Here is a 26,145-nt window from a genome sequence, read left to right as displayed (position 1 = left end):
ATCAGCTTCAATGTCTTCAGCAAAGTTTTAGAGGATGCAAATGCGGCCTTTGGTGTTCTTGAGAGCAGATTCAGCCATTCAGTCAGTTTTTTTTTCCAGCCCCAAAATTAATAAGAAGATCAGATAAGTTCACAAACTCTTGAAACATATCTTCACAATTCTAGTTGAAGTTTTAATCTTTGAAGAATTAGATTTAGGAATCTTTATAGAACACTGGTCAGATTTAGAATGTGAAGAGTTGGATAAAGGAATGGAGAAAAGTGTGTGTGAAACGGTGCATGAAGTGGTGATTTGATATAAACCTAAAGTAGTGCAATGGTGTCAACTTGAAATTGAGTTGAAAAATAAAAATTTTGAAAAAACATTGAGTTTCACCATTGTAACCAAATGAACCAAGTTTTCAAAAGATGAAAAGGTTAATTGTTGAAACAATTAAAAAATAAGTCTAAATTAAAATGGAAAACAATTGGTTTTAAATTTTCATTTTGCACATGTTCTCTTATAGATTGAAATCTAACTTCAATGTGCTTTGTTCTTGAGTGCAAAACAGGGTTCTTTGAAATATTGATAGCACTCATATTGTCACAAAATAATGGAATATTAGATCCGTTCAGTTTATAATCAGCTAACTGAGTTTTCAACAATAGTAATTGAGAGCAACAAGAAGAGGCTGCAATATACTCAACTTTAGCAGTGGATAGTGCCACTGTTGCTTGCTTCTTGCTTGACCATACATTGAGTGATTTGCCAAGGAAGCAACACATGCTACTTGTGCTTTTCTTATCAATTCTGTCTCCAGCAAAATCTACATCTCAATAACCCACTAATTGAAAGGAATCAGTTTTGGGATACCAAAAACCATAATTAGTGGTACCAAGCACATATCAGATGATCCTCTTGACAGTTGAAAGATGAGATTCCTTAGGCTTTGATTGGAACCTTGAGCACACTCCAACACTTTGTATGATATTAGGCCTTGAGGAGGTTAGATACATCAAAGAACCAATCATCCCTCTGTAACGTGTCATATAAACATCTCTAGCTTGTTCATCTTTATCAAGCTTGATATTTGGATGCATGGGGTTCCCATCGGCTTGGCACATTCCAGCCTAAATTTTTTTGACAAGTTCCTTGGCATATTTTTCTTGATGCACAAAAATGCCTTATGTAGTTTGCTTGATTTGCAAGCCCAGGAAGAAAGTTAATTCTCCCATCATGCTCATATCAAATTCACTTATCATTAGCTTAGCAAAATCTGCACACAAAGCCTCATCAGCTGAACCAAAAATAATATCATCAACATGATCATGGTAATTCTTAATAAACAAAGTGGTGTCAGTGGCTCCTTTTTAAAAATTGTTTTTCAATAAAAATGAGCTAAGCCTCACATACTAAGCTCTAGGAGCTTGTCTTAAACCATATAAGGCTTTAGCTAGTTTGAAAACATAGTTAGGAAAGGTTTTTTTTCAAACCCAGGAGGTTGAGCCACATAGACATCTCTATCTATTATACCATTGAGGAATGTACATTTTACGTTCGTTTGGAATAGATTGAAGCCGCAATGAGCTGCATATGCTAAGAGCAATCTAATGGCTTCCATTCGAGCTACAGGTGCAAAGGATTCATCAAAATCAATCCCTTCCTTTTGATCATAGCCTTGAGCAACCAATCTTGCTTTGTTTCGGACAATGGTTCCATCTTCACCCAGTTTGTTTCTGAAAATCCATTTTGTCCCAGTGACTTTCTTTCCATTTGAGTGGGGCACTAAGGTCTAGACTTGATTCTTCTCAAACTGTTGCAATTCCTCCTCCATGGCTAATACCCAAGATGGATCAGCAAGTGCTTCTTAGATATTTTAAGGTTCAATCTTTGCTATAAGAGTTAAGTTGTTGGATTCACCTTTTTTCAAAGATGATCTAGAAGATATTCCTTTGGAGGGATCACCTATAATAATTCTTCAGGATAATTTTTCAAAAATTTTCATTCCCTAGGCCTTCTGGTTTGAGTTAAGGATTCAGGTTCCTCCTTATCAACAATGGCCTCTGCATCAGTATTTTCTGCTGCAATAGGAGATAATTCCAAATTGACTCTTATAGAATTGATATTTTTGCTGCTAGCAGGTGACAGTTTCTTGAGAACTCAAATTTTGAGTAACTGACTTAGTGATCTTGGGCAATTCGGCTTCAAAACCTGGGATATCATCAATGCAAACGCTAGGAACAGAGTTAGATTCACAGAATGTGACATACATGGTCTCCTTAACAGTTTTAGAGTTCTTGTTATATAATCTATAAGCTTTGTTATTAGTGGAATAACCAAGAAAAATGCCTTCATGTATTTTAGGATCAAATTTTCCCAAATTTTCTTTGATATTCAATATAAAGCACTTACAGCCAAACACACGAAAGTAATTAAGATTGGGAGGATGTCCTTTCCAAAGTTCATATGGAGTTTTCTTAAAAAAATTTCTTATGTGGGTTCGATTTAAAGCGTAACAAGCTGTATTCACAACTTCAGCCCATAAGAATTTGGGAACCTCATATTCACACAACAAAGCTCTAGCCATTTCTTGTAAACTTCTATTTTTTATTTTCACAACACCATTTTGTTGTGGTGTTCTAGGACATGAGAAGTTGTGTGATATGCCTAGTTCATCACAAAAAGATTCAAAGTATTGATTTTCAAATTCTTTGCCATGATCACTTCTAATTGAAGTAATTTTTAAACTCTTTTCATTTTGAATCTTCTTGTTGAGTTTTTCAAAAATAGAAAATGCTTCATGTTTATGAGCTAGAAAGAACACCCAACCAAATCTAATGTAGTCATCCATAATAACCATGCCATAACTTTTACCTCCAAGACTTTGAGTTCTAGTTGGTCCAAACAGATCAAGATGCAACAACTCCAATGGTTTCTTAGTTGAGACATCTTCCTTGGGTTTAAAAGAGGTTCTTGTTTGTTTACCCATTTGACAAGCATCACAAGTGATGTTCTTTTTATCAAATTTAATTTAGGAAGACCTCTTACTAAGCCCCTTTTAACAAGCTTAAAGATTTGAAACATGCTAGCACGTCCTAATCTCTTATACCACATCCATTTTTCAGATTTCATCGAAGAGAAACAAGTTACATTTGAACTTTAAGATCATCTAGTGTGAGACCATAAACATTGTCACTTCCTTTTGCGACAAATAAAACAGCCCCTGTTTTCTCATTTATGACCCTACAATCTAGTTTTCTAAAGGTTACAGCATATCCAAGGTCACACAATTGACTTATACTCAATAGATTATGCTTTAATCCATCCACCAAAAAGACACTATCAATGCAAATAGAAAAATCTTTGCCAACCTTACCAATGGCAATTATTTTACCTTTACCATTATCTCCGAAAGTGACAAATCCTCCACCATACTTGTTGAGTTTAATGAAGAAAGTATCCTTTCCGGTCATATGCCTTGAACATCCACTATCAAGATACCTTATGTCCAATTTCTTCTTGGATGTAAGGCAAACCAGCATGTTCTTCAACTAACTTTAGGTATCCAAATCCATTTGGATCTTTTGATGTGAATTCTTATTGGTTGGCCAAGAGCATTAAAATCATGAACAACTTTATACAATTTACTATCATTACCAAAAGACCTTAGAAAGATGAAGTAATGTTGAGGATCATGACCTTTTCTATTGCACTTGTAGCAATAGTTCTTGCTCACTGATTTTTAAGGTTTGCTGAAAATTTTTAGTTTGAAAATCTTGGAAGAGGAAGCTTCAGATTTTTTAACATTTTGTTTGAAAATAGCCTTACTTTCTTCTTTGAATCCAAGTCCAGATTTTTCACCACCAAATCTTTGACAAGCAAGTAATTTATCAAGATTTTGGGAATCTTGAACAAATTTTGCTAAGTCTTCATTCAGGTTTTTAATTTGTTCATTCAGCTTTTTATTTTCAACAATCAAATCAGTGGAGGCAGTGACCATATGCTTGAGTTTGAATTTGTTTAATTCAGCTCTTAAAACACTGTTTTCTTCTTTTAAAGAATTTTCATCACAAGCTTCGGTTGCCTTAACCATTTCCAATAGAAAATTATTTTCAGCTCTCAATGCCTCATTATCTTTCTTGCATTTAACATACTTATCTAAGAGTTTTTTAGAATTCACAGTAATGTCTTTGATAATGTAGTACAATTCATAAATAGATAGGTCAGAGAGATCTACCTCATCTTCATCATCGTGATTAGCCATCAAGCATAGTTGAGCCTCTTGATTTGAGTCTTCAAAATTGGTGTTATTCTCCAAGTCTTCCCATGTTGCCATCATCACTTTCTTTTTGTCCTTCTTTGATTTTTTGCCTTTCTTTAACTGAGGACAATCTGACTTGAAGTGACCCGGTTCTTTGCAGTAGTGGCATGTGAACTTGACTTGATCCTTCTTGAAGTCCTTGGATGAAGAACTTTCTTTGCCTTTCTTTTTGAATCTCAGTAATCTTCTTATTTTTCTTGCAAAGAACACCATTTCTTCATCTGAGAAAATGTCACCCGATTCCACTTCTTTGGCTATCATTCTTGATTTTAGTGCTACACTTTTCTTTTTGTCATCTTTATCTTGAGACATGTGGTGGTCTCATAGGCCAGCAGCTTGTCTCTTAGCTCATCATATGTGATTTTGATCAAATCATTTTTTTTAGAGATGGCTGTGCTTTTTACTTTCCACATCTTAGTAAGACTCCTCAAGTCTTCCTTACCAAGGTTTCTTCGGAATAGCTCTTCCCCATGGCATCCAGATTGTTGATGATTATTGAGAACCTTTCGAACATTTGATCAATGCTCTCTTCCTCCTTCATGTTGAACATTTCATACTCCTTCATCAGCATATCAATTCTGGTCTCCCTCACTTGTTTGGTGCCTTCATGGTTGAGTCTGAGCTTATCCCATATTTCTTTAGCTGTCTTGCACTTTGACACTTTTCTGTATTCTTCAAAACTTATTGCGCAGTGCATCAGGTTGATTGCCTTTGAATTGAGTTCAACCTTCTTCTTTTCTTCCTCTGTCCACTCATTGTCTTCTTTTTTCACAACTTCTCCATCAGCGTTTTGCTTAGTTGGGACGTCTGGTCCATTGAGAATAATCTTCCAAATGTTGTAATCAATTGACTTCAAAAAGATTCTCATTGTCTCTTTCTAGTAAGAGTAGTTGCTGCCATTGAAGTAGTGAGGTCTATTATTCGACTGCACTTCAGTGAGTGTAAATGCCATGATATTTGGACCCATATTGTTGGCCATGGATCTTTACTCGAATCTGTGAAGCTTGACTCCTTGAGACCTTGCTCCTGATACCAATTGATGGAACTGATGGAACTTGAGAAGGGGGGTTGAATCAAGTTTTCTCAAAAATAACTTTTCAAGCTCTATTTTCGTGGAAGCTAAGAATGTAGGAGATTTTTTTGTTTTGTCTCATGTGCAGAACAAAAACATAGAAGGGAAGAAGAAAAAGAGGGCAGCATGTATCCTGATTCGGATTCTAAGTGCCATGAATCCTATGTCCAGTCTCCACCACAACCATGATGGAATTTTCACTATAATCCACTGATTACAATCACCAATACAATTGAATTACAACCTAATTCAAATAGTATCTACCACTAAGCTTTCTTCACCAAAACTCAGTTACCCAAAGTGCTGTCCCAACTTGGAAGGGAAATCTTCACAGATTCAAACTCACTAAGTGTTAACCCAACTTGGCAAGGGGAACTAATCCTAGTTGAACAACTCAATTACACAAAATTTCAGTGGCTCTTTCATGCATCTTTTGCCTTTTCTCTCATGGCTTTTTCACTCACATTTTTAGCCTTTTTCTCAATACAAAAGATGACTCAAGATAGCCATAACAAAAATCAGAAATGAACCTCGAGTAGAAGAAAAGAATTCAACTCAATAGTTGAGATGATGCTCTTGAATGTGCTATCTTTTTCTTGCTTTCAAATGTTAGAGTGAGACATCTCTTATAGAATCAGCTTGCCCTTCAAATTTCAACGTTGTCTCTTCTAATTCCTTTCTTGATTCTGCCCGTTGAAATTGTCTCCATTGGCATGCAATGCTTTTTTTTCATTCTTCTCCACTAACTCTGCTTGTTTGAGGAGCTGCTCCACAAACTCTGATGTCCTTAGATCTGCTGTCTTCCTTAGCATGCACAACATTTCTATTTTCATGCATTACCAACTGCTGCCTATATCTCCGTGTTTTTGTTTTGCTCTTCCAAACTTTACTAGTGATCTTCTGCATTTTGATTTGCTGATGTTCTTTGTGTAGTGAAATTGTCCTTGTGTCTTGTTGCTTTGCTAGAGCCACAGCTGTACTTGTTGTATCGTTAATCCCTTTTTGTTCCAGCTATCCTCCTCTCTCCATGATGAAGACAACCCATTTTTCCATTTTGCAAATGCAAAGCCTTCTATTTTTGCTGAACAGTGCTTGTTAAAGGAATTGGACTTATGCATTGATTTGAAGTATTGAAGGAATACTCAAGCAATATGTTGGGCTGAGAATTGAATAATGGGCCTGCACCACTAATACACATATTAGACAAGCTTAGACTTTTAACCTATTAAATGTTTGTCATCATAATTTGTTTATCAAAATCAATCTTAGCTCAACACATGGAAACATGATTCAGCAGAATATGAAGACACTCCGAATGTACAATATTTAATTTGAAATATAAAAGTAAAATGGTGGAATAAATTTGACCTTAACCTAATCAGTAAAAGGATCATTGATAACTGGATGACCATATCTCAAAAAAGATCAACCCCGAGTCATAGTTTAGGGTTTGATAAAATATCATACGAAAAAGAGACTCATTTCTTTAGCACACAAAAAATAGATTATGGTTGTTCTTGCAGCAGCTACCTCAGAAGAAGAAATTCATAATTCTTTAAAAGCAACAAAAGCAGTCTCAGCAGATGAAGATGAAGAAGTTCAGTTCAGCTTAAGACTATACATATTAGATACCAAGACCCATTTAAAAACTAAGAAAAAAAGAATCCCAAATAAAAAAAACCAGACACATGTTTGATAATAAAAAATGTGTCAAAGAAGCTCTAAAATCAACAAAAACATCACATGCAGAACACAACAAATGCTTCCAGTGAAATACCAATAGAATGTCAGAAAAATTATAAAACCAGCTACCAGATTTTCAAAAACTATGACAGAAGACATTAAATCCCGGACAGAGCCCTTGAATCAACCCATAGAAAGAGCAAGCAGATTTGCAAAAATCAGAGATAAATTTGTAAAATAATAAAGGAGATAGTATGTTATAAATAGGGAGAGTAGTTGTTAAGGCATCCTCTTTTACACACAATTTCTTAAACTTTGTAATATCTATAATTCTTTCGTTGCATTCTTTATGTTTTTAACAATCATCTTTGTATTTTTTCTAAATTTCTGAATTCCAATAAGTCCATATTCAATTTATATCATGAATATTGTTAGCTTATGTATTATCCAAAGTTCTGAAAATTGGACCGGTCATCAAACCACTCTAGTCACTGGTTTACTAATTTATTGGTCTAACCAGTCTAACCAAAAAATCATTTTATAATAAAAAATAATAAATAAATTATAAATAAACACTGTAAAACAGAATTATAGTTTAATATAAACCTTAAAATATCTTTCAAATTTAAATCATTATATGAAATGTCATCAACCAAATCTTATGATCTTTCTTCATAGACAAGTCACTTACAACCTAGAAAATTATAGTACTATTCTTAACTGACTCAACAAACTGAAGAATCTCGGACTCAACCTTTTCGACTGAATTAGCTTTCACTACTACAGCATATAATGCAGAGGCATATTTTCCAGAGCCACCAAACGTAACCATGCTTGATTTTCTTGATAGTTCCCAAGTCAATGATAGGGAACTTGCCATACTTGAGTCTAATGTTTTAAGTCACAACAAAATCATACGAAATAAATTCAAGTGCCTTGAAAAATGTTTAAATAGAATTCTACTTAGAATGAGACTAAATCAAGACATATGGAATTAAATCTCACATCAACAAAGGGCCCTGCTGATACTGTGAGTAAGCCAGATGCCTTCCAGCGATCCCCAATAAGTTGGGTCACTTCTTGTGATGTTCGTGCCCTTAAATGCTGACCATTCATCCACCTGAATAGAAGACAAGGAATAAATTTAGGAACCCTAAATAGATATTCATTATATACTTTTAGCAACAATGCTTTTAGGAGTAAGAAATATATAACTCAAAATTCCCAATATGAATAAACTAACTAATAATGCATTCAACAACTATATGCATGTAAGACATCATGTATAACAGGAACTTGACAATTAGAATGTAAAATTACTAAATTAGCAACCACAAGTTTTCATACCATTCAGCAAACAAAACCAAGAATCAAGAAACAAAAATTAGCAAAAATGGATTTCAATAAACACCAGACCACACTAAACAGAACCAACAATCAAGAACAATCAGCATTCAGCAATAAACCTTACAAAAGAGCAACCAGTAATCACACTAAACCTGAAATCAATAAAGCTAAACAAAAATTTCAATAATGATTTGATTCTGATTTTTAGCAATAGCAAGAAAATTTCAACAGAAATTTAAGAAATTAAAAAAAAACTAAAAAAGAGCAACAACACTAAATTAGTTATTTGATTTAAAAATATCCATACACAATTTCACATTCAGAAATCAATAAACAGATCATAAAAAGAAGAAGAAGAAGAACCAAAGAAGTGAAAGCAGGGCCACTAACCTTCGACGGAGAGACAGACGGTGAGCAGCAAGAAACAACTCGACGGCAAGCTGCTCCAAGCCTCGAATAGAGAAGTCAGGGAGGATGGGGATGACATGTCGAGCTACAAGAGATGGTCTGGGTTTGGGACACGGGGAATGAGGAAAAAGTGGAGGCGCTGACAACGTGGATGGTGGCGGCACTGCGGCAGAACCGTTAAGAAAGAATTAGGGTTTTGATTTGGTACCAATTTGAACTTTGCTTCAATCAAGGGGGTGAGAGAATTCAGTTTCAAGAATGAAGGGGCGCACGGGTTGGATTTTCTTTTTCCTTTTAAAAGAAACTCAAAACGGCGTTGTTTATCTAGAACCGGCCAGTTACTAGTCCGGTTCAATCGGCCAAGTCGCAACCGGTTCAATAATTTCTGAGCGATTTACAAATGGATGGTTATAATTAAGCAGTGAACCAAATCGTTTTATCGTCAGTTCTCAGTTGGACCGATTCGACCGACTGGTGCGGTTCGATTTTCAAAACATTGGTATTATCATCGAGTTAATAGTCAAAATCGTCCCTGAAAGATACCTCGATCTCCATTTTGGTCCCTGAAAGATAAAATTAATCAAAAGCGTCCCCGAAATATACCAATCTTGGTGGAGTTTGTCCTTCTGTCATCTCAGTTGCTGAGGTGTGTAATGTTTGCTGAGCTGGAACGTTAAGTTACAGCGTGGCACACACTAAAATGACGTAGCATCAATCCCCCAACCCCAAAACCATGGAACGACGTCATTTGTGGTCCACAGTGAGATTTTCAAATGTTTCTCCCCATCACCTCCTCTCATAACAACCCTCTTCAACTTTCGCTCCAAAACCCCTCGTCTCCTCTCTACTCTGTGACTCTCTGCCCTGAGACACTTGTCTATGATCAAAACCTCCTTGTTTACTTGATGATCTTTGTGCGCATCAACATTTGTGGAGGAGTTGGCACTACTAGAGTAGAAAGTTGGAGGAGCTCACGGAGAACTTACACGATTGGAGGAAGGAACAGTAATTGCCATAGGTAAAGATTTAATTTTTTTGTCAGTTTTTGTTAATTTTGCAGTGTTGGTGTGTGTCGCTTTATGTTGACGTAGTTGTAAGAACCATTTAGTTAGACTAGAGTTTAGCTGACTATGAATATGTTGTTTGTTATGTGTTTACATGCAATTGTTACTCTGAGGTTGTTTTATATTTTATTGTTGATTAACGTTATTTGATTTTTGCTTTTGTAGATTGAGGGTCCTCCTATGACATTTTTGTTTAGAAAGGGCACATGGAGCTCACACTTGGCAGAGTCCAGTGAAGATATATGTAGTTGGTGTTACCCTCCTTACTATTGTGCCAAAGCTGAATTCCTAAGGTAACATTGTCAGCTAACATAAATCCTCAAAAGTGCATGTTGTTGAGTTTTTTCCATGTTGGTCCCTTGAAGCTCTAGCCAAAGTTTGAGATAGGTTAAAGACGAAGCATGTTTAGTGTCTATTAGGCATCTTTGGTTTGTCTTTCATTCCGAGCAATCTCCCAGGTAATGAATCATGGTAATAGCAATGATATGAATTCTATTATTCCTATTTTGATCCTGTATAGAAGTTTGATACTAAGTGCCTTCTATAACTTTGGACCAGAGAATTAGCATTTCTAGCTTCATTGTATGGTTTAGTGATAAACATCAACCCCCCAGCCTTCTTTTTTTCTTTTCCTTTTTTTCATTGGTCTGAGATTAATCTTATATTCTGTATTTGCAATGTCCTTATGATATAATTAGCATGGCAATTTACATAGACTAGCTTTTCAGACATTTATGCAGCCATCACTATTTTATGGGGTAACCCAAGGAAGAAGTTGCACGAGAAACAACTTTTTCAATTTTGTTTTCTCTTTTGCTACATTTAAGAGTCTCAAATGTATCAGCATATTCAATAATAATACAGTTTTCCTTTGTATTGAACCAGTTTTGATCAAGTCATATATATCTATTGTGAGACATAAATCTTTGGCTTTGTACTCTTATTAAGAGCAGCTTTTATCAAATTATACAACTTTAATTTAAAGAAGACACAATCATATTGTGCAAAGAAGAAACAAGTGAATGCTGAGAAACAAGCTAGGCAAATGCAACTGCAGTTTGCACTTGTTAAAAGCCTACTCCCCTTACAAATAAAACAAATACCAACAATGATGTTCAATCCTTTTCTCTACCTCCTCCACTAGTCCAGCCACAACCTGAGGTGACAATCAGCCAACCAAAAGGCTCCTCACCAATACAAGATACCCAACTGCAAAGAAAGGAAGGCCACCCAAATTGCATGTCATTAAACGCAAGATAAGATTATTGAATGCCTCCATCAAATCACCTGTGGCCATATCTAATGAAACGCTGAAAAGAACAAGTTCCGTAACTGCTAAGAAGATGCAAAGCTTCATGACATTTGTGCTAACTCCAGGTTTCAAGCATTCAAGAAAGAAAGATTAAGAATTTTAATTAGGAAATGTGTTTTGTAGTTGTTATTAGCTTTTTGGGAACATGGCTGTGTAAACAATTTAGTTGTGTTATAAGGATATTTTAATTAGGCTTATTATGTTGTTTTGTTTAGGTGAACAATGCTATGGAACCTTTGTTTTGATTTGTTCTGTGAAGTTGTAGATCCTTGATTACCTATGTGGTATATCTATTAAGATAATATGATATGATTATGATGTTTGTTATGAATTATAACAATGACTATGTCTATTGTGATGTATACAGCTTTTTGATAAATTTATATTTGTTTTACAAACATCATCATATTATATTTTCAATGAAACCCATCATGCTCAAAAGACAAGTTTATGTTGACTTAAACACAATCAAGCTGGAACACCTAATTTCATTTATAAGTCACATCATTATTACATATCAACTAATTTAATCTCAAAGCTCTAACAACACCCCTAAAGCACAACAACATAATACTCCATTTGTAGTTTTACTTAGAGATATGTGAACAAAAGTGATTAACAAATGACAGTAACCATAATCATTGCAATTGACATGTACATTATTAGCATCTTCATTGCTCTAACTTCACCATCTAAGCTACCCACTCTCCATGACATATTCAATCTCCATTCATCATAGTTACCATCAACTTCTACATCAGTTTCTGCCCCTGCTTCATACCCATCATCATCAACCCCACCTAAAGAACTTGCAGTGGCTTCCCTTCTGATTATTTTCAGAAAAAATATCAATTTCAACTACTACCCAACAAAATAGACATAGGAAAATAAAAAACAAAATTAATTTACCCTAAATCACCGAGTATCTTGCGCAAGTGTGGAACAACCTATCTGGATTCTCTCTTGTACCAAATTTCTTGAACCCGCAAAAGCATGTCTGGTCCTTAATCTTCCTCCTCCGTCGCATAGAATAGTTGGAACCATGGCTACCAAGAGACTGAAATGCTAAGTCACCGCCGTGACTTTCATCATGACAGCGACTGAACAAACATACAAAGTCATCTACCAGGAGAATCACACACATTTATACTTCAGATTGGGATTAGGGTTGTAACATTGGGACTAATTTGAGCTAAATAAACAAACTTATTTGCTCAGCATTAACGTTAGCCAAGCTAGAGTGTGCCATGCTGTAACTTAACGTTCTACCTCAGCAAACGTTACACACCTCAACAACTGAGACGACAGAAAGACGAACTCCACTAACGTCAGTATCTTTCGAGGACCCTTTTGATTAATTTTATCTTTCAGGGACCAAAATAAAAATTGGAATATCTTTGATGAACGATTTTGACTATTAACTCTATTATCATCATTAATCTATTAGATATTACTCTATTATTAATATTACTTTTTCTTAACAAGTGGGTCATTTAATCGAATGAAACATATTTTTAAAAATCATTGGTTACCCTCTTTTCAAAAATCATTTTCTCAAACACATGCTTATTATGTTGCAAATTTTTGTGGTGTCACGTTATCTTAATAAAGAAATTATTTGACTACTAACTACTTTTGTCAACTTTTTAATGTTTTTTACGTCCTCTTTATTATTGGTTTTATCTTTCGAATTATTCCTATTTTCTTTGAATCTTTTCCTTTCTGTTTACTTTAAAAATGCTAAAAATAATCAAGTTTTGATTGTGACTATCATCGACCTGCTGTTCATGCCTTCAGGGCTTCACCACTTCCACAAATTCGCCATTACTACTTGCATGTCCAAGACGCCAAGTCATGATCCATTATTTCAACGATCATTATTTCTAATGAACCATACGATGCACACATTCCTTTTAGATGGCTTGTTTTTTATGAAGTACTGACCGTGACACTAATATAGAATACGACCTAGAATAGTAGAACATGTAGATACACAAATTTTAGTTTTTTATAAAGCATATGCACATGCTATATATATGAAATATTTTGTAGACAGATTGTAATAATATTTAATATTTTATTGATATTAAAATATAAATTGATATTTTAATTATTTTTTGTATTTTTAATTATATAATGATACTTGATAATATTTAAATATATTTAAAGAAGTATTCTTTGTATTTTTTTTATCAACACATAGTTAAATATAAAAAATATATGTATTAAATGAATACTGTATCTAAAATATGTTTGACATATAGATTCGACAACTCAATTAAATGTTGTCCGTGTTTCATTTTTTTTAAGAAGGGAGAGAGGGGTTTTGTTTGTGTGTTTTGAGGCCTTTGGATAGGATATTGTTGGCTTTGTGGGATGGTTCAGTTCCCATTGTTGAATATGATTAGTGTTGCTTAATTATGAATTCTTTGCAAGTATAATTTTTTCGAGCCTAGTTTGCAATATGGCTTTAGAATGCCATTTTAACATATCATTAAGCAAAATAATGGTAACTAAAATTTGGGGGTTCTCGAATTAGAACCGGCTCCGTAGGTAAAAACTCAACAAAATGAGGCGTTCAAAGGTTTTTTTAACTAAGTTTTTAACTAAGTTATCATGCGATTTTTTTAACTAAGCTTTTAATTAAGTTATCACGCGCTTTTTTTTCTTTGGTACGTACGTGCATATATATATATATATATATACACGCAAATTTTGTACTGTTGTTTTTTTTTTCTTCTTTTTACTGTCACTTCTTTTTTTTTTCATTTTTTGTTATTATTGTCGTCTTTTTTTTTTGCTCTTTGTTTAATATCATTGTCATTGTTATCATCACTACAGTCGCCGTTGTCTTCTTATTATTGTTTAATTTTTTTTTTTCTTTTTCATCCTCCTTTATTCCATCTTATTCACTCAACTATATTGATATATTAGCTACTGATTATTTTAATCACAACTTATCTTAATTGTTGATTATCATTTTTTACTTTTAAATTTATTTTGTGATTATATTTAAAAAAAAATTTAAATCTCATAAAACAAAATAAGCTATAGTCACAGTCTTGTGAGGTGACCATAGACAAGGCTATATGGTCACGGTTTTAAGGTGGAGTAATCATAGGCATAGAGGCTATAGTCACAGCGAAAAATCGTGACCATAGATAGAGTTATGGTCACGGTTTTAAGGAGATGTGACTATAGAAGCTATGGTCATGGTTTTAAGTGGGGTGACCATATGGTCACGGCAAAAATCGTGACCATAAATAAGACTATGGTCACAATTTTAAGGAGGGGTGACCATAGAGACTATGGTCACGGTGAAAAAACGTAGCCTAAAGTGTCATAATTTAAAAATCGAAACCGTGACCATAGAAACCGTGACCATAGATAAAAAAAACTGTGACCATAGACCTATGGCCATGAGAGAATAGGCCACGGTAAAAAATCGTGACCATAAATCGTAGTCTATATCTTCTCTTTCTCTTATATATGTTCAGATAATTAGAACACATAAATTTTAGTGTATAATACAAAAATTTTTGAAAGACCACATACGCAAAACATTGATACCTAATCAATAAAATACGCATAATACAGAAATTTTGGTACACAACACAAATTTTAGTGTATAACACAAAAATTTTGGTGTAACAAAATTTTTTAAAGGATTGCATGCTCAATACATTGATATTCAACTAACAAAATATGTACAACACATAAATTTTGGTTTAGTGTATAATATAAAAATTTTGATACACAAAATACAAATTTTTAAAAAATTACATACTCAAAACATTAACTCATCCTAACTCATCTAATCAACAAATATATTTGCAACAAAAAATTCGATACTATGTGTAAAGTTTCTAAGCTATATCAATAATTTGTGTTATGTACAAAATTTTATATATTATATCAATAAACTTCTCTACTTTTCAATAAAAACTTTTGTGTTGAAAAAGTGTGCAAATAGAGAAATGATGCACATTTATGTCTTCTTTTTTTTTTGTTGACTTGTGTCTATGACTTAATTATAAAAATATTTGTACATAAAGCATAACCGTTTAATTTTCTATGTATTAATAAATTTTATACAAACAATCAATTATGTATTGATATGATGAGAAAAAAAGAAAAAGAAAATACGAAAACGACGTTCTTTAATTTTTTGGCCAAGAAAAAAAGAAAAGCAAAAGTATTTTGATCTCTTGGTATCGCTGTCACTCCATCTGCTCCTCATGCAGCAGAGAGAGAAGGAAGATGAAATTACAACCCTCACCTCATGGAAGGTAGAGCTAGAGAGTTGAGTTAAGTAGTTACTAGTTAGGGTTAAGGTGTGGCTGAATAATGTTAGAGCGTAATTAAGTGAATAGAATTAGGATTGAGCGGGTTATGTGCGAAAGAATTATGGGCTAATGGCAAATGGGTCCTGCCATTTTCAATGAGTTTAATTTAAGCATAATGGAATTAATAAGCTTAATGTATTTTTAATTAAGAAATATTTGTTATATATAAAATTAATGGTTATTAGATAAACCAAAAATTATTAGTCGCCCACAAAACATAAAAAAATTATAAAAATGTTTACAAACAATTTTTTTTATATTTATATTTGTGTTTTATGTGTTTATTTATGATTTAATATATTAATTTATAATAATTCAGTTATTCTAATTGAATAATCATGGGTGTATTCATCAGTTGAATTTTCAAACTGTCGGTCTTTGTTTTTCAGAACCTGATTAATGGAGATTAACATATCCTAGACTATTATTACATGTGTCCAAATAAAAATGGAGCGTTTAAATTCTTATGCGGTGAAAATAAAAAATAATATATATACATAAAAAATTAATTATTAAATTAGTTATTTTATATTTATATATAAACATATATATTATTTAATCTATTTTTTGTATATAGGTAGCATGGTTGGATAAAAATTACATATTTAATAAGATTTCTTAGAAATAATAGAAGTCAGTTTATTGATTGAAGATGCACTTGCTACTAATAGCTAGTATTCTTAATTTATCATTGGATAAAATGGAGGGGGAGAAAAAAAAAAGAAAGGAAAAAATGTTCTTCACTATAATTGTTTCTCCGCATTTATAAATGGCTTAGAGTCCGTACGTGAATTATTATTCCAATTCACCACACCCGCACATTATATTGGTTAATTTCTCTGCACTTTTCATATATTTTTAATCCAAAATGGAGGTTGGAAGTGTGCTCCAGTTTCTTGAGGACAAGACCATTTTAGTGATTGGAGCCACAGGCTTTCTAGCCAAAAGTGTGTTTCCTTTCACTCTCTTTCTCTCAATTCATAAATAAATTATTTTTTTTTTCTTGTATACTGAACATGTGTTGAATTGGTTTATGGTTTCAGTTTTTCTCGAGAAGGTATTAAGGGTTCAACCAAATATTAAGAAGGTTTTTCTTCTCCTAAGAGCCAGAGACGCCGAATCTGCTGCTCATCGCTTGCATAATGAGGTAAACGAACAATTCAACATATGTAACTTTGTGAATTCTAATATGAATTTATTTAGGAAAAAACTCAGGTGCCGTAAACTTAACGTGAAGTTGATACTTGAAAGTTCTTAGATGATTTGACTGATTTGGCTAAATTTTCATTTAACGACTCTCAGATATCAACTTCACGTGAAATCGACTTCATCTGAGTTTTCATCATTTATTTATAATAATTATAGTGATTATTCAAATATTGTTTTGAATACTATAGTTACCACAGTCATTATAAGATAGAGATACTAAAATGCATTATATAACTTTCGCTTTATTATATGTGCAAGTTACTGTTGGTTTAATTTCTGCTTTTTCTTTTTTAGTTGGGACTGGGGACATCATGTACTTCTTATAATTTTTTTTAATGCTATATTATTAAATGTCTTTATTTAAATATTAGTTTTATCTTTATTTTAAACTTGTATTCATTTAAAAAATTATAGAAAATTAATTTTTAGTTAGTCAATATTAATTAACTAACTTTAGTATTTAGATTTATAATTTAGAATTAAAGGTTGAAAGTTTATAATTTAGGATCTAAAGTTAAAGATAAATAATATAATTTAAAAAAAATTTGTTTGGTGTTGTCTGAAAAAATAATTATTTGACATTTTTATTTATTGATATATTTTTTAATTAATTTTAAATAAAGTAAAACATAATCCAAAAATCTAATTGATTTAGATATGATGATTCATTTGAATAAATTAAAAATTAACTACGAAGTAACTATTGAATTTATATTTCGATGAATATATGAACAATTATTTACCATTATATATATAGAGAGAGACACAAACTAATCTTATTATATACATGCTAAATATTTGTTTACTTTATGGTTGCAGATCTTAGGAAAGGACTTGTTTAATTTGCTAAAAGAAAAGATGGGTACAAATTTTGAGCCCTTTATATCAGAAAAATTGACACCGGTTCCTGGGGACATTTCTCGTGAGGAGTTGGGTTTGAAGAATGATTTGATCCTAAAGGAAGAGATTTGCAATCAAGTAGATGTTATTGTTAATGCAGCTGCAACCACTAGGTTTGACGAAAGGTATATTTACACCAGATAATATTATGGATAAATTTTATTTTATTTTTTTAATATTTAAAATATTGTATTTTTGTCTCAAATGTCTTATTTTATTATATTTTAATTTTTTGATTAAAATTAATTTATCCAATCATTTCGTTAGATTATAAACGAACTGCATTAATTGGGATAATTCTCTTAAGAATGCAGATATGACATCGCGTTAGACCAAAATGTCTTCGGAGTGAAGCAGATCATAAACTTTGCCAAAAAATGTAGCAAACTGAAAGTGCTGGTCCACCTGTCAACAGGTTAATGTATACTTAATTAAATTGTTTAATACATTTGATAAGTTAAAATATATTGAAAAGAGTGGTAAGTAAGCACAATCCTCTTTAGAAAATGACATGTTATATGCATTTAAAAAAAAAGGAATACAGCACTTTAAAAAATATGCTATTATAGGTACAAAATAGATAAATCAATAGGTTTTGGGTTTTTAATTTTTATAATCTTAAAAAAAGTTAATATAATTAATAAGTTATTTTTTTAAATTTGAACCATTGACAATAAAATATAATAAACAAAAAACTATAATATGTATAATTAATAAAAGTTTCAACAATTTTTTTAATTTTAATATATTTTTTTATTATTTTCATCTCATCAGCTTATGTATGCGGTGAGAAAGGCGGACTCATATTAGAGAGCCCATATAACTTCAAAGATGTGCCTGGATTAGACATTGATGCTGAAAAGAGATTGGTGTGTGGCAAATTGGATGAGCTACAGAAGCAAGGGGCCACACAGAAACAAATCACAATAGCTATGAAGGACCTTGGTATTAGCAGGTTAGTCAAATCGAGTCATTCTTAAGTGCTTTTAAAGTAAGGGCTTAGCTAGTTAATTTATACGTTAAGAATTAAGATGGGTACTAATAGAATTTTTAAAATTTGTATTAATAAATACATAAAAAATATATTAAACATTTAATTTTACATTTTTTTATAAGAATTTTTGATGAAGCGGCAAAAGATGCAGAATTTTTCAAGGTTCGGAAAATCAGACTGGTAATCAAACCATTCTAGCTATTGGTTACAGATTCAATCGGTCTAACCAGTGGTTTAATCGAAAAAATCGTTTTAAAATAAAATAATAAATAAATTATAAACAAACATCCTAAAATATAATTATAGTATAATATAAATAGTTTTCAAATTTAAAAAACTACATTAAATGTCATCAATCAAATTCATATAATCTTATTAATATACAAACTCAAGTTAAATAGTATAAAAAAATTTCAAATATTGAATGTCAACATAAAGATTTATCAATCATTAAAACCTCAAGATGTTCTTGTGAATTTTTATTTTTTTGGGATAATTATTTAAACATATTATATAATTATGATTGTGATTTTAACTATTGTGCTAAAGAAACCTTCAAGTAACAAGGATATGTTGATGGTGGTGGTGTCTTCTGAGGCATCAATGTCTCCTCATCCAGCCCCTCCAAGTTCTTCAGCTAAAGCCCTAACAAAAGGAATGGTACCAGAAAATGAGGTAGTTAATGAATAATCAAATGAGAAGCTTTTTGTTATTGCAAGTGAAGATGAATAGGCCAATGCACAAGTTTGAATGTAGCACCTTAACAGAACTTAACAACAACAAAAGTTAAATACAGCAACAAATAATCACTCTAAACCCTGAAATCAATAGCTATTTCAATAAAAATTCAGAAACATCATACTTAAAAATTAAAAAACGGCAACATCAGCATAACAAATCCATTTTAATCAACAATTTCAACAACACAAAATCAATGATTTAATTAATTTTAGATTCAGAAAGCACAAATCAGAGTATCAGACATTCAAAACACTAAACCTTCATCCAGCAATTACAAATAAAGCCAGCAAAACCAGCACAACCAGCAACTACAAATCAAAGCCATCAGCAAATTTGAACAAAAAAATTAGGAGCCATCAGCAAAACTAGCAATTAGAAAACAAAGCCAGCAATTACAAAACACTAAACAAAGCCAGCAATTACAAAACACAATAAAAAAATATGAAATTAAAAACAGCCCCACAACCCAATGAAAAATAACAAGTTAGGAGCCATCAGCAATTAAAAACAGGAGCCATAACACAATGATTAACCACGTTCTTAACCTAAAGCAGGAGCCATCAGCAATTAAAAACAGGAGCCAAGACCCAAGAAGAGTAAGTTTTTAGCATTAACAAAACAGCAAAACAAAATAAGTTTTCAGCATTAATAAAACAGCAACACAGAGTAAGTTTTCAGCAAAACAGAGTAAGTTTTCTTAACCTAAATTACTCATAAACAAAATTCAACTCCACCTGAATTGTTAATTTAACCTTGGTCTTATGGAATCATAAATAGGAATATATTACATTGCTCTTTCTTCTAAAATTCAAGCAACAACACATGATTTCACAGTTTAAAACCTTATTCACCAGCTTCTCTTCTAATTCATCTAGAATATGTGCAAATGCACTTTACAGTATCCAAATATCCAAATACAACAATTCAGAAGATCTTTACTATTAATGAAAAGAAGGGAGGGGTTAATAAAGATAGTTGCCACAACTATCCCAATTTACACGTTAAACTGTTTTAGATTTTCCGACACAATGATTGAAGAGTTGTAGAGGAAAATCATGGAGTTTGATGGAGACAACAGGGCGAGGAGAGAAAGCAAAGGTAGATAAGATAGGACATAGTTTGCAGAAACAAGAAGATAGGAAGAATAAACTTTAAAGATTTAAAGACTTTCGACCTAGCTATGCTAGCTAAGCAAGGTTGAAAATTATTAACAAATAATCTTAATTTTTTATAGATGTTCATCTTTTCTAAAAATAAAACAAAGATAGAACCGATCATAAGCTTGAAGAAGTCTATTGGATGGTAGAAAAGTACTAGAAAAAGAAGTAAAATAGAGAATGGGCAATGGAAGATTAATCAACATTTATGAGAACTCATTGTTTGAATTATTCAACTCAATCTCAATTCATCAATAAAACATCTCTCAATCATATTTAAGATGGATAAATCAATTACTCAACAACAACAGACAATGCCCAGCAAAAATGTGAGTACTTTTGTGAAAAACTCTCCACGGTTGCCTTTTTGAGTCGTAGATGAAAGTTGTTCCAGATGTTCAAATTTAAAAGAAATAATTACCCACTGATAATACAAAAATACATAGTTATTATAATTTTTATTAACAACTTGTTATTTAATTAATAGATAAATATAAACATTATAATTTACTCCCATCGCACGAGTAAATCCTCATAATAGTTCCTGAAATTCGCGTGAATACTCAATGTAGTCCTTAAGATTCCGATTTTTCCATTGTAGTCCTCCAGATAGAGCTCCGAGTATTCATAGTGGTCCCTGGACATATTTCTGGTGATGAGTCATCACCGGAGCGCTTACATGGCGATGTTTTGCCACGCTAGAGGGCTCCAACGGCTAGCTGAGTTGGCTCATTTCAATTTATCCTCACGTTGGTCCCTCCCACTATATTTAACCATAAATCCCCAAATTTTCATAAAGTTTATTTCTTCTTCTTATTCATCGCTCTCTTCTCATTCTTTCGTCGAGCTCTTGCTCGTGTCGATGATGGGTGGTGGTAGCACTGCAGGTGAAAGCTCTATTCGTTTCCCTTCTAAGTGGAACCAGGCGAGAACGCCAAGCAAGAGCAGAATAGAATAACCAAGTTGCAAGGCCGAGAACTTCAGGCCAAGTAGAGCAACTGTGCCGGACCAAATAGCTACATGAACTAAATGTACCTTAATTTGGTTCAAGACCGAGAACTTCAGACCAGTCATATCCAAAACCTTTACACATGTGGTAATAGGTTATCCATGTTTCTTTGATGAAGAAAGCTACAGACAAATATGGATAAAAATTCAAAATAACCAAGTAAAAATTCATAGCTATTTATCAACAAGGTTTTGCTAAGTATATAAAGAGAATTTCTAAACAACATAACAATTGGTTTAAGTATGTCTTACCATTTTATGAACCTTGGAAGCATTTCACTTCCTTGCTTTCAAAAATCGTACTAAGGTTTCAATCACATATCCTTGATGAATATTCTGCATATCACCCAGGATTAAATTCCAAAAGGGGAACATTTAGGTGTACTTTATGAAATTTGCATCCATCCAGAAAAAGAAAAAAATATTAATACAACTATGAATAAATAAATTCTTCAAGCAAATTAATGAATAGTGTTAAAGATATACAGTGCTATATTGATTGAAACTTCAAAATTTAAAAATAAGATTTCAATTTATTCTATTCATATTAAATCAGTACAAATTATAAATTCTACCAAAAAACATGCAAGAGAATAACAACACTAGTTAGTTAAAAACATGAATGAAACATTTAAAATTACTTTAACCATCATGACTCTAAATGACCATACTAAACACAATTCACCGAAAAAGAACTAATAGAGAATAATTTACGTAGCCACACAGTACAGAGAGATCAAAACCAGCACATGTTGAAAATAAGCAAAAATTATACCAGATAATAAAAAAGGACAGCTTAGAATAAATAATTCAGAATGTTAAAATCAGATTAGAATGAGTATCTAAAAATAATAGATAAAGAAAGATAGAAAATGGGTTACTTAAAAAATTTTCTGCAATGATTCCTCAACTAAGCATAATTACAAAAAGAGAAAAGAAATAAATTTTTAATATGAGCATAAAAAAAAGGGAAAAGTGAGAGACCCATATGATAAAAAGAGCAAGGATTAAGAGAGAGATAAAAAAAGATGAGACCTTGATCCATGAAAGATTTGAGGTTGTTGAGGACATCCTGGGAAATATTTCCCATCCTGACAAAACGAGTAAATTTCAACCACACTTACAACTTGCATATTATGAAGAACCAACACTTTATTGAAAATACAAGGTAAAAAAAAAAGGTTACTTTGAGTCTGATCACAATCTCGGAACCTGTGCTTCTGTTAGAAGATGAGAATAACGAAAAGAGTCTTCAGTCGAATTATTTCTTCTCTCAACTTTTTCAACCCAACAAATAGAACTCTACGATAACGCCATTAATGAACAGACGAAGATGAAGTGAAAGAGTAGAAGAAGAAGAGACGAGTGAAGTATTTGTATCGAAGACAAAATTGTTTTTTATGCTAAATAACATCTAAACCGCGTCGTTATTTGCCCTCAAAAGTGCCAAACCAAAACAACAACGTTTTGGAACCCTCCAGCGTATCAAAACATCGCCACATAAATATTTTGATAACGACTCACTACCAAAAATATGTCTAAAGACCACTATAAATACTTAGAACTCTATCTAAAAAGCTATAATAAAAAAATTAAAATCTTAAAAATTACATTAAATATTCACATAAATATCAAAAATTATTATAAAAATTTACTCCCCATTCCACTTAAGAATTTTTCGGTCAAAACTCATCAAAATCTCCCCGTCGCTATGCATAGCATTAATTACGTGGTATTCTTTCAGATTTTAGTTTGGTACTTTGTTTCCTTTTTGTAACTTTAGTGTAAGGTAGGAATGAAAATGCAACGGATGGAGCGAGTTTTTGGTACACATATTTGTAAATTATTTGCTCTAGGTATGTACATAGGTCTGACAAAGTTAGATTTAAATATATTTAAATTTAATTTTAATATTTTATCGAGTCTATTTTTAATACTTATATCCTAAAAATTGAGTAATTCAAATTGATCTGACATATAATTAATGTCTTGAAAATTACATATAATATATTAATAAAATATTATATTTAAATATTAATTTAATAAATATTATATAATATTTATATCAAACTAAATCATCATAAAAAAAATAACAACATCATATAATTAATAATTTATTGTGCATTTATTTGCTTCCTTGTTTGTCCTTTTTCTCTGTTTTTCCAACAAATATGTAGGCAGTAACATACCAAAATTCTTTTTCTTCCATCACTTTCACTTTAATCTTCAGTTCCCATTGTCTAGACTCACATTTTATTTACAAATAATCTTATAACATAAGGGTAATTTTGAAAGAAAAATTACAAAAAAAAAGTCCTGTTTTAAACTTCATTTGACAATTTTAAATGTGAAAGTGTATATATTAAAAGCTTAAGATCTAAAATAAAATAAAGAAAAAAGTTGTTTGCATTTTTTCTATTTATATAATTTTTTTCTTAATTTTACTAGAGTTTGTAATAATAATAATAATAATTGATGTGTTTTGTTCTATATCATTACTATTGATGATTGATGATTAGGGCAAAGGTGTATGGGTGGCCAAATCCATATGTATTTACAAAGGCAATAGGAGAGATGCTTGTGGAAGAAATGAAAGGAAATTTATCCGTTGTCATTATGCGTCCTGCCATCGTTACAAGTACAATCAAAGAACCTTTTCCGGGATGGGTTGAAGGTGTAAGGTAACTCTTTAACTTATTTTTAATGTGTATTTTATATTTCAATTACCTCGAATAATTTTGCTTCTTGTTGCAGAACCATTGATAGTTTAGCTGTTGCTTATGGAAAGGGAAACTTAACATGCTTTCTTGGAAATATCAATGGAGTTGTAGATGTGGTGAGTTATTAGCTAATTTTATTTATTTATTTATTTATTCCAAATTGATTCGCTCTAGTGCAAGCAGATTCCAGGAGACATTGTGGTGAATGCAATATTAGTAGCAATGGTGGCTCATGCTGATCATGCAAGTGAGAATGCCATATATCATTTGTGTTCCTCACTTGGAAATCCCATTAGATATATCAATCTCCAAGACTATGCAATCAGGTACTTCACATCAAAACCTTGGATAAACAAAGATGGAAAACCTATCAAGGTTGCCAAAGTTACCGTCTTTACCAACATGGAAAGCTTCCGGAGATATCTCTTCATTCACTACCTCATTTGGTTGAAGGTCATCCTCACATCACTCTCTACTTTATTCTATTAAAATATGGGCAAAAACTTATTTGAAACTTAACTGTAATAGGGACTTGAACTAGCCAATTTAGCATTTTGCAAGTATTTTGAGAGAACATATCAAGACATGAATAAGAAGATCCAAACTGTGATGCGCTTGGTGGAGCTTTATAGGCCATACTTGTTCTTCAATGGCATGTAAGTTATTAGTGTGTAAGAGTAGTTTATTATTAAAGTTGTATTGCTTAATTAGTTAAGAAGTTTAAGGTGGACAAAGAATAATAATGTTATGGGACACAGATTTGATGATATGAACACTGAGAAATTGCGATTGGCAGCAAGACAAGGAGGGACAGAGACAGATTTGTTTTACTTTGATCCTAAAGTGATTGATTGGGATGATTACGCTATGAACAGTCATCTCCCAGGCATCGTCAAGTATATTTTCAAGTGATGATGATTCCCTATCTAATATGTACTACTATGCTCTAAATTCAAGTGATAAACTATAATATATCATGTTCTTTAACTGTTTAAGTGTAATGGACTAATGGGTATAAGCTACCTGCCAAAATAAATTTGAAAACTTTGATCTAGTGTATTAATATTAGGCCAAATATATATGACTATGTTAACACTACCATTCAATAATGATATGAAACGTTAATCAACAACATATATGATATTGACATGTTTATAAAAATTTATTAATTTAATTTTTTTTATAATTATATAAATCTTAATTTTTAAAGACTAAATTGATAAATTTTCATACATACGTATTAATTATCATGTATGGTATTAATTAATGTTTTATATAATTAATAGTTAATGAACTTGTTAATAAAATGACAGAAGAATAAACATAATTAATTTATAATTTTTGAATGGTTAATTTGATTGATAAAATCTTTAATTTCAAGGACAAATTTAAAAAATAATTCATTTTTTAAAGACTAATTTAATTATTAATTTTTTTTTTAATCTGAAAAATCTAATATTCTTCTGTTTCTTTAAATTTCTCTTTCCTCTTTAATATTTATTCACCTGCTATTTTGTAGGCTAATTAATTGTTGGTTAAACAAGAGTTAGATCCGTAGATATTATTAATACACTAGTTCATACATAATGATACATAATTAAGTCATATTTGGCTTAATAATAGAGTGACAGAAAAATCAAGTGATTAATTTGTAATTTTAAAAGATTAATTTGATTGATAATTTTTTATAAAAAAACAAATTTAAAGAATGATTTGTTTTACAAGGACTAATTAACCTGTTAAAAAACGTTGGTTTTTGTTCAAGGTCAGGATTTATCTAAATAATTTGATGGTAATCAGTGGTTAAGAGAATGATGATTGAATCTTAGCCTCTTTTTGTTGAGTATTAATTGTTGTTTTTTTTTAAAGAAACTTTAGGAGATA

General features: G+C 31.7%; 2 protein-coding genes across 2 annotated transcripts; one reads left to right on the top strand and one right to left on the bottom strand.

Moving 5' to 3' along the window:
* Positions 1–4,727: 4,727 nt before the first annotated feature.
* On the bottom strand, positions 4,728–5,168 carry LOC107495228 (uncharacterized). Its single transcript, XM_016116342.1, has one exon. The coding sequence runs from the start codon at positions 5,166–5,168 to the stop codon at positions 4,728–4,730; it is 441 nt and encodes a 146-aa protein (XP_015971828.1).
* Positions 5,169–16,203: 11,035 nt separating this feature from the next.
* On the top strand, positions 16,204–25,324 carry LOC107495327 (fatty acyl-CoA reductase 3). The gene is made up of 10 exons (XM_016116444.3): positions 16,204–16,479; positions 16,576–16,679; positions 17,561–17,766; positions 17,956–18,056; positions 18,416–18,596; positions 24,061–24,222; positions 24,296–24,377; positions 24,445–24,714; positions 24,790–24,917; positions 25,020–25,324. The coding sequence occupies exons 1-10, from the start codon at positions 16,401–16,403 to the stop codon at positions 25,171–25,173; spliced, it is 1,467 nt and encodes a 488-aa protein (XP_015971930.1). The 5' UTR covers positions 16,204–16,400; the 3' UTR covers positions 25,174–25,324.
* The last annotated feature ends 821 nt before the right edge of the window (positions 25,325–26,145 follow it).

This window comes from Arachis duranensis, chromosome 6, assembly GCF_000817695.3.
Source record: "Arachis duranensis cultivar V14167 chromosome 6, aradu.V14167.gnm2.J7QH, whole genome shotgun sequence".
NCBI classification, from domain to species: domain Eukaryota; kingdom Viridiplantae; phylum Streptophyta; class Magnoliopsida; order Fabales; family Fabaceae; genus Arachis; species Arachis duranensis.
The sequence above is the reverse complement of the archived record's forward strand: the minus strand, read 5'-3'. Positions and strand labels throughout refer to the sequence as shown.

Bases quoted from the DNA above. Each gene is read 5' to 3' on its own strand.
- LOC107495228 (XM_016116342.1), bottom strand. From the start codon at position 5,168: ATGAGAATCTTTTTGAAGTCAATTGATTACAACATTTGGAAGATTATT.
- LOC107495327 (XM_016116444.3), top strand. From the start codon at position 16,401: ATGGAGGTTGGAAGTGTGCTCCAGTTTCTTGAGGACAAGACCATTTTA. The intron at 18,057-18,415 runs GTTAATGTATAC...TCATCTCATCAG, and splicing joins GCTGGTCCACCTGTCAACAG to CTTATGTATGCGGTGAGAAA. The intron at 24,715-24,789 runs GTCATCCTCACA...TAACTGTAATAG, and splicing joins ACTACCTCATTTGGTTGAAG to GGACTTGAACTAGCCAATTT.